The sequence below is a fragment of the Hyalella azteca genome, unplaced genomic scaffold (genome assembly GCF_000764305.2).
Source record: "Hyalella azteca isolate HAZT.00-mixed unplaced genomic scaffold, Hazt_2.0.2 contig16582, whole genome shotgun sequence".
NCBI classification, from domain to species: Eukaryota; Metazoa; Arthropoda; class Malacostraca; order Amphipoda; family Hyalellidae; genus Hyalella; species Hyalella azteca.
The window spans coordinates 119,196-128,964 of NW_025946398.1; the positions used below are offsets into that span (position 1 = coordinate 119,196).

The following is a 9,769-nucleotide window of genomic DNA, read 5'->3' on the forward strand; positions in this document are numbered from 1 at the left end:
CAAAGAAATACCTCTATGCCATCTACATTCAATTGATAGCAGACGTTGGACTGTTAAAAGTACTGTCAAACATTTCATGCTGGTTTGAGCTGAATATTTTAAACAAGGTAACAGTGAAGTTATTTGGGGCCGCAGACGTGTCGCATCCCACGAAGTGGCATCAGCTGTGGAAAAATCAAATTTATTTCCAAACCATCAAACTACAATTCGAGTTTTATGTGAGGAAAAACCTGTCGTCTGAAACAAAATAGTGAGGCGGGATAGCAAACCATGAACCGAAACAAGCGGGCTAGCAGTCAATTGTTCATGTAGAGCTTTCCACTACAACTTTACCTGTGCTTGTGCTGCTCTAGTCGTGTTATATGTGGGAAAGTGCTGAAGGTTAGAAACCTGTATAGGGAATATCACATTCATGCTGACAACATTACTTTTTGAATAAAACCCTCGATGCGCAATTAATTGATTATGATTTCAAATTTTCGATAACTGTGCAGAAAAACCAATCAATAGCAGTTTTAAGAAAAAATAGAAGAATTTCTCCGTTCGACATTAATAAAATAAACTTTCTCTCACTCGCAGACGACGATGGTGCTCGTGTGGGCCTTCTCAGCCCTCTACTCCTGTCCTCGACTTCTTTATTTCGAGGTCATTTTCGTAGAGCTTTTATGGCAGTGAAAGCTGTGATGTAAAACAACGACTGGAATTTGTATAAGTCGGATAATGATAAACCTCAACAATTACTTCTAGCTTGCAATTATTCTTTGATATACTGAAGTGGCTTCGCTGCTTAGTGCTTGTGAGCAGAGTTACGTTTTAGTTGGTTTGAATCTAAAGTTTCCCTATTCAGTGTTTGAAGCCACGATAGCAAAGAATTGATTTAATTTACTTGATGTTGAAAAAGAACTTTCAATTTTCATTCTGTTTTTTTATTCAGCAATATTCTTTGATGAAATTTACTCAATCAAAGGCTTCAAGACTTCAGAAAATAAGATCAAAATAATTTTACCAAAATATCAATCTCGGAAAGCGCTGATCAACCCAAACGTTTGCTTCGATTGCAGGTGGCAGAGTACCCCGTTGAAGGCGGGAAAGAAGCGATGTGTATTTTACGCCGTGATCTCTTCGACACGAAAATATGGGACGTGGTCAGCCTGATTTTGCTCTTCTTGTTGCCTCTCCTTTTGCTGACAATTTTGTACCTGAGAATCGCTCATGTTTTGTGCGCTTCCTCTAAACTTCTTGCCCAAGTTTCCTACTCTGAAACTGGGAAGTTCATTCGAACGAGCCCGAGACCATCGGCCTCCGAGACGGGACGTGGGTGCTTCTGTTCCACGAAGCAGGAATTCCTCTCAACAATTTCGGTCACGAACGGCAAGCGAGGTTCTCAAGGCAACTCCAACGTAGAAAACTGTCCAGCATTCAGCCCTGCTTTACTGAACGCAGTCAACAATACCGCGCCTGCAAAATCAAAGCGCTTCCAAGGCTTCAAACTCGCCAAGCGATGGAAGAAATCTACATCAAAGCAATTAGAGCATCACCAAAATAAATTGTGTAGCTTTTGCGAAGAAAAAAATTTTCACGTGCAGAACAGACACAATCCGTGCACAGCAGATGCGTGTATCCAAAAAGTCATAATCCAAGAAAACAGCGCATCGTATAGTTCGGTGACCGAGACTGACATGAGTCATCACAGGAAAAGTGAACACATTCACTGCCATACTACAGCACAAATTCCATCATACATAGAAGATAATTTCCACAAACTTGAAATACCGATTAATGATGAGATTTCTCACTGTTCACTGCAAGAAGAAATATTTTTGGACTCCCCTTTGGCAGCCGGAGTTCTAAAGCCGCGGTCACAGCAGAGCATTCCAAGTGCGTTTGAAAGCCGCTGTGCCCGCACGGCTCAGACCGATCAGCGTATGAGAAAAATGATACCAAGTGATCGCCTCAGCGTTCGAGGACATTGTGACCATTTAGACGAAAATGAGTTTAGGGCACAGCATTTGCATAATGAGATGCAGGACAGAGTCAATTCGTACGGAAGTAATGCATCAAGGCAACGGGAACAGCTCAGGAGGACGGCGGTTGTCATGAGACCATCGCCAGTCGTGCTGAAAGCCCGCAGAAAAGTAGTACATATGCTCGTGCTCGTTGTCGTGAGCTTTGCCATTTTTTCTTTGCCTTTCCATGCTCGCAAAATGATGCAGTATTTTTTGCCTAGCTACAACCACACCTCGAATTTTTCGATGCTTTTTACTCCGGTCACTTGCCTCATCATGTTTGCTCATTCCGCCGTCAATCCAATTTTGTACACCTGCCTCAGCCGCAAATTTCGAGCGTCCCTGCGAGACTTGTTCAAGTGCAGGCTTACGCGCAGGAGCTCAGCGGGCGTTCCTCGTCAATTGTGCAACTCCAAGCCGCTGCTTGCCAGACTCAACTCTGATGGAAGAGTGTCGCTGCAGTTGCATTAAGAAAAATGCAATCGTTCCAAAGTTTTAAGCTCAAATGATAAGCTTTAAGCTTAATTACTTTAGCTTAACAGTAAAAAAATTCAAAATCAGAATTATAACGATCAAGAAACTTTGCCTTTGACATTAAATTCTCATCTAGTTTCATTTTGGTGTAACTTCTCCCATGCTGCAATCAAATTTGGGACTCGACAACAAAAATTGGTACTAAGAATTAGAAATTTAAATTGCTTCTATTGCATACTACACGATGTAATCGACATATATTAAACTAATTTAGAAGAGAAAATCTCCTTGAAGTGAGGATAATTTTCACGACCACCGGGACTTTTAATTCTGATAATTTTTACGACCACCCGAAAAGCTGAATGAAGCCGCGTTCAAAACGATGACGCATTGCACTGTCCTTCGTGATGAATATTCTACATTTGGATGAGTGATAAATTTCCATCAATATAATTTCGAACAAACTTCTATTTCTGTTATATAATTTATAATGCCTAAGTGAACTGAGCTCAAGGTTATAAATCGATTGCACAAGAGAAGGCGCAAAGCGACATTCATTGATTAACGATGCTGAATAAATTTTTAATGAGGGTTTTGCGAGAGACTATCTAATCAATGTTATAACAATCATAGCATTAGTGTAATTACTAAATTATTGCTCACCGATAACAAATAACTTGTGTTTATTCTCAAAAGATCAAAAGGTAAAGGATTAGTTCTTAATTCTTTTTATAACATCGTCAATTTTGAAAATTAAAACCCATGCTCAAAGTCAATTCACTCAAACTTGCAAAAATTGTATTAGAATTTTTGAACCAACAAAAAAATTCTACCCCCACTCTGCTTTTGCTTCAATTTCATGTCTTAAAGTTTCAATGAAGCGTTTTTCAGATAAGCTCAAATTTCAACCGAATCATTAAAATATCTCATCTCACACACAAGACAAATGTTTTCTTAAGAATTTTGGATCTAATGTATACGATGGAAACTATGAGTACAATGCAAATACATTTATAGAACATTATATAACAAACCAAAGGATGTAACAAACTTTGTGGATGTATAACCGTGTCAGTGTCATGAACTGCATTTTGTAAATGTCGTATTCCCTCAGTGGTAAAGATACGACTCTTTAAATTTAGACCATCTGTGAACTCCCTTAAGATGTTTCAAAGATGTTTTTAAATAACTCTTAGAATTACTTTCTTATCTGCCGACTTTTAAGCCATCAAATTTGATGAACCAAAATAACGTAATCGGCCTAAAAGTATTCCCGAATTGGATTGAAATGAACTGCATCCGTTGGATTGCACTAGATTCAGCGCTCTATGCAGCGGACACTAGGAGCTAGAGATTAGTTTTTTCAAGTTAATAAAAGATTAAAGTAATAGAAGCGTGATCAGCTTCCTGTTGGAGTCCTGCAGGTATCAGGAAATAGTTGATACCTCTATAAATATCACTTATATCTTAATTTGTATCTATTCATGCCAGAAGTAGTGACTTAATGTATTCATTTAGGGTTCCTATAAATTCTCGTACAATAGCAGTAATTTTAGCTTTTTCTCTTCGTTAAATGAGCTGAAAATAATTCCAACGATTCCAGCATAATTCGTGTCATTATTGTTCTGCAGTTTTTAACAGGAACATAAAAATTTCTTTCTGCGTTACAATTGTAATCGTTGAAATTTCTTAGGTCAAACTTAGCTCAAAGCACAAACTCTGAAAATGTTAGGATTAAATCTCTATTTCCTACTGTGTTTTTGTGCTCCTTGAAATTTTATAGTGAGCGTTAAAATTTAAAACTTAGCTAATTTAATTTTTATGTTGTTCCGGTCATAGCCGTTTTTGAAGCTACATGCAAAAGTTACAAAGCGATCTCAGAAACCCTGAAATAAAGTCTACGGAATTTAATACCTGTGTTTAACTATCTTACGGATGCGTCCAGAATGCGATACAAATGCATGCGTTCATGGCTTAAATTTTTAATTGATTCAAGACCTTCAGTTACACCCACGTGTTTTTTACTTAATCCGATAAGCATGTTATAGCAGGATTGATTAATGCTCCAATCGTTTCTTCAAAAATTTTAATAAAATCTCAATCTGCCGCAGAGTAAGAAATAAAGATACGTTCATGAATGTTCGAGAGTATTTTGCTAGGAAAGAATGAATAGCAGTGTATCTTGTTGGCTGGGGTATTAATGGCCGACCATTCAAGATTATTCAGAAATTAAGTGAATTGGTTTAAAATACATGGAAATAATACTGATTATACTCCATTCGTCTACATGAATTTGAATCTCCTGCACTCAGGAAACATCACTGCATTCAATTGATTACGTTGGTAAGTAAAGTGAACGTGTGTGAGCAGCAACTATTGCAGCTACAAACTTTGAGCTGTTGCCAATCAAATCTTATAAATTTGAATTATTTTAGTCATTATTTTACCGCGATATACATAAATTCATTTTTGATCTGTCGTCATGCCTGATAATCGATTTCCCGTTAATAATAATAAAAATTAAAAATTTTGCATGGGTCAATCCCAACAAATTTAAATACATCAAGATGAGCCTTATTCTTTACTCAGTTTCCCTTTTCATGACAACACAAATTTCGTCTAATACCGCAAATACTGATTTTTCAGATACATACATTGATTTTTCAGGAACCAACTCCAATTGTGCCATTCATGACGCTCTTGAAGTAATTTTCTACACAGAAACGCTAACATAACCCGTTTTCAACCAACATTAAATTTTTAATCCCTACGTTATCCAGCGACTCGCCCGTAGTAACCATGACCGGTCAGTGTGGATACATTTCAATATTTTATTATTCACACTCGCATTAGAATGTGCATTTAATGCTCTACTAGCGATTACCTACATTATTTACACTCTCTAGTTAAACTAGAAAAATTTTAGTATAAATTCCTGACTAGGGTGGAGACTTAACCTTGGAACAGCGCGTGTATGCGAGACTGGGATTGAGACACGATCTGAGGTTCGTAAACGAAGGCAATCACATTAATTGCCAACGTCCAATTATTTGAGTCATCTGACTAACTTCAAAATAAAAATTTAGTAATTTCCTAAATTATTATCGTATCCCTAGCATCAGCCAATGTCTCTAAGTGCGATAAATCTGTGCTGCACTTTGAAATAAATAGCAGTTATCTAAAATATCTAAAATACCAAAATATACAATGTACGCAAATGCATGATGCCACAAATGTACTTTTTTACAATGACAGTATACATATGTAAAAAAATTATCGCGAACGATAGTTTATCCGCAATCCAATTTCATTTATCGGTTATCGGTTATAATTACCAAGTTCAGAAACGACTGTAACGACTGAACATGCTAGTAATTTATTCATACAGTTACAGCGCAGTTATGAAACTACATTATTAAAAAGATTATTTTGGTAGAAAACCTTGTTCATTTGTGGCAGTTATTGATTAATTACCTAATACAGAAACGATTAAGCCCTAACACCTGAACTCTCCCTCGCCTCTTCCCATACGCCCTCCCCCACCTCTTCACTCACTCCTAACCCAACACCTACTTCCAGCTTTACCCTTGCCCTCAGCCCTTCCAGTGTACATTAATTAAAATGACATGGGCATCGACATTCACTGCCTAAATTTTCCATAAAACGCAATGTCCAGTCTAAGCATGTGGAATAGACGCAGATTGACGACTAGCATCATAATTTAACAATGAATTGAAGCCATTAGCATTATCATGCGGCACATCACAGCGACCAGTTACAAGTAACCTTCCACTGAAGTCTTCCAAGTCACAATTTGTTCAAAATATCCCGCCGGACGAATGCAAATCTACCACACGCTGACATTCGGCGCAAGGCGCAATTCAGAAGATGGAACATCGACCAGCGCTCTATTTGCGACCGAATAATTCGCTGCGCCAACAAAGACACAGCAGGACGAGCCATCATCGTCCGCAACGGCAAAAAGTATCACATCATCGCATGTGAGATCAACCAGGGAGACGTGCAAGCGAGTCGTTTGTAGATGCGATGTCTTGCCGGAAGTTGACATTTAATTTTGAAGTAATCGAGGTTTTTCAAAATTTTATTTTAAATTTGTAAACTGAAACAAAGAGGCAGATTTATTGCTTACATGGAAAAATATAAAAATTACAAAAATATTTATACATGACGTTTTTCGGAGTTGTCTACGCATTCATGCAAGTCATGCAACTTGAGAATCAGTGTCAATAACCCAATTAATTCCTGCAATTTGTTAGAGCAGTAGAAAAACAAACACAAAAAATGCTACTGTGTAAAATACGTCTGCTAACTTCAGCAGACGTTTTCCTGCACATGCAATAAAGTGAATTTGATGGAATCAATTCATCATTTGACTTTAAATTTTAATATTTTATCGTATTAAAAACGGATTTAAACCCAATGGGAACCTGCAGATGTAGTGTATAGGTCATCCATCACAACTTTCACCATTAATGTTGTGTACAACCGGCCATCTCATTCCGTGTTGAGCGGTAAAATTGCAGTTTTTTACATTGTGCAAGTGAGTGACATTCTAGTGAACGGTGGTTGAATAAATACTGTTCAAATAAAATGGTATAAATGGATGGATTAACGGCATATAAATTGACACGAAAGCAAAGTACTATAACGAAACAACACGTTATTGGTATAACATTAGTTCTCTAGAACGGTATATGGAGTGACGTTGATTTGAGATCTCGGCTTGATAACCGCACGCCGCCCAACAATAAATTAAGGTGATGGGTTAAATTTGATCAAATATGGCTCATCTCAAATTCCTACTTTCACCTATTTTTATATTTTTCATTTCTAAATAGAAACCTGATTTGAATAACGCACTAGTTAACGCCTGACATAGATGGGCTTGTGCAATTATCTTTATTGTCCTAAAACAGTGCACATCTAAACAGAATCTAAACAGAACAGCAATCTAAACAGAATCTATTTTTGAAATTCGGATCCAATGACGGAAAAAAAACTCTCCGAAATTCTTTCCTCCATTCATATTGCAGTCCACAATTTTCGATTTCTATGCATGCCTCAGCTGGCGCGAACAAGCGCTATTCTGCTCGCTGCAAATCATCAGAGCACAGCAGCCGTTCAGCTGCTACCGCAACAGTCGGCAAACATTTCTCGTAATTTCCAATATCCGACAGTCAGCTTACTTTATACTTTCTCGCTTCCTCTTGTTGGGAAAATTTCCCAACCTGAATTCTTCTCAACAAAAGATGAAGAACCAGCACTTTCTTGTTTATATAAACTGAGCCGTAGCTCGCATAAGAGAATTAACGAGAGCTCATATAGCGCGGTCACTTAAGTTCCGTACCTACCTTAACTGTGTCGCCATAGTTTCCCGATTTATTTGCTGTTAAACTTGTTTTTTTTTGTTGTGCACAACCCTTGCTTAATTGATCTTTGATTTGGGGTGCACGCTTTTTTCACTTCTATGTTTGATAACTTTGGCCAGCCAGCTAAACCCTATTGACCGACCTCTTAAATAACCAAATACGGTACTTGCGCTCTATTGTATGCAAGTCTTAAATTTTGAAAGTATCCTTGATAAATTGGATGCGCGCTTTAAATTTATAACCTTAAAAACTTAACTCTTAACTGAACTTAAATGGCCAAAGAGTTCAATGCTTCTTCCAATGGTGACGTTTATTAATTTGGAACTATTGCACAATTGCTGTAAGGCATCTAAATTCCACTCTGAAAGCCCAGCTCTACTTGCGCACTTATTTTTTTAAATAAGGTGCGAGTTACCTCCAGTTACCTATGAATTGTGCGATACTAAGATTACTTAAATTGAAGTTGTGGTTCCGGGGTGGTGTTAATTTTGTTCATTTCTATACCCAGTGTTCCAACTTGAGGAACTTCGTACGTCGGCCTACCTACTGCTCGCCTGGACCTTTCTTTCTTATATACTGGAAGCAAGGACGCTAATTTGGGACTGGCTTCTTTGAGAAAAATAAAATAAATCTGCTTAAATTTTAAATTTGTCTTAATCCTTGATAGCGGTCTAAGTAAGAAATTTTTAGAAGAGGATTTCCTCCTGCGTAGAGAAACTTCCCAACACTCCCCAGGAATTATTAAAAAAACTCCCAGCTATATTTTAATCGCATGCTACTAAGTTACCTGCAACCAACCATAATAGCTTGCTAGCTATTTGTATCGGCCCTTCCTTAATCTCATCAGGAAGAAATATCAAGTGTTAAGGATTTAAATTTAAGTCCTGTTTCATTTCAGTATTTGCTTAAGTCGTGAAAATCTCTCTCACTGCTCCAATTTAATTCATAGAAATACAACTCTAATGCAAGTAAAATTCTTCAAAATTCATATCCAGTACACTGCATCTTTCGTTTTGTCACTTCCATCGCGTTGTCACTTCCAGCCACATTAATTCTCAGACCGTTCTTTAATCTGAAGAAATCAAGCATTCCAGATCACACCTTAACACAACAGTAACTTTCATCGTCCTCCCGTCTTGGAAAGTTGGGTAGTCTTCTGGTTCCCCCACCTGTGTCAGTCGACGCAACGTTTTCGCCACAAGTCTCGCGGGTTGTTACGTGTCCGACCGTGGTGGCCTTTGACTGCACTTCGTACGGCGTGGAGATGCCTCCTCTCTACTAAGTCTCCCATCCTGTCCTCCTCCAACCTGCTGCAGGAGATCTGGACCGCTGGTCTTGCCACTCCAACGGGGCCATGCGAGGACTACAGACGACAGCCATGGTGGGTGGCATGGCGACAAGGGTATAGTGTCCTTGCCTTTCCAAACGCTGTTAATTTTGCTTTGTCAATTAGTCAGTCTTTTTGAGTTGTCTAAATTATAAGTATGATAACAGTACCTTTATTTTATTAAAATTTGTAGATTCTAATTTGGAGCTCGTGAGGCTGATTTCTTGGGTATGATGACGGCATTTGTTTGTCTGTTAAATATTGTAATCTTTAACTTTACTTGAACAATGGCCATTCGTTACTAATTACAGAAACATTAAAATGTCTCCCTGCTCAATTTCGTCGTTTCTTTAGGTCCTGTTGTCTCTTCATACGACAGGGTACCGATGGGAGCACCAACCCTCTACTCCCCATCAATGGCAGGAGACCCCATCGGCAGCTGGATCCAAGAAGGAAGTCTCTGCTGCGGCGTTCGTCACAATTTTCGACTCTTAATAAATCTTCCTTCTACTGATCAGTTTTTCAATCCCCGCTGTAGTTTTTTCAAGATCAAAATGTTATGAAATTGGGAA

General features: G+C 38.2%; 1 protein-coding gene across 1 annotated transcript; it reads left to right on the forward strand.

Moving 5' to 3' along the window:
* The first annotated feature begins 585 nt into the window (after window positions 1-585).
* LOC125179319 lies at window positions 586-2,483 on the forward strand. Its single transcript, XM_047884948.1, has 2 exons — window positions 586-645; window positions 1,062-2,483. The coding sequence occupies exons 1-2, from the start codon at window positions 586-588 to the stop codon at window positions 2,475-2,477; spliced, it is 1,476 nt and encodes a 491-aa protein (XP_047740904.1). The 3' UTR covers window positions 2,478-2,483.
* The last annotated feature ends 7,286 nt before the right edge of the window (window positions 2,484-9,769 follow it).

Bases quoted from the DNA above. Each gene is read 5' to 3' on its own strand.
- LOC125179319 (XM_047884948.1), top strand. From the start codon at position 586: ATGGTGCTCGTGTGGGCCTTCTCAGCCCTCTACTCCTGTCCTCGACTT. The intron at 646-1,061 runs GTCATTTTCGTA...CTTCGATTGCAG, and splicing joins CTCGACTTCTTTATTTCGAG to GTGGCAGAGTACCCCGTTGA.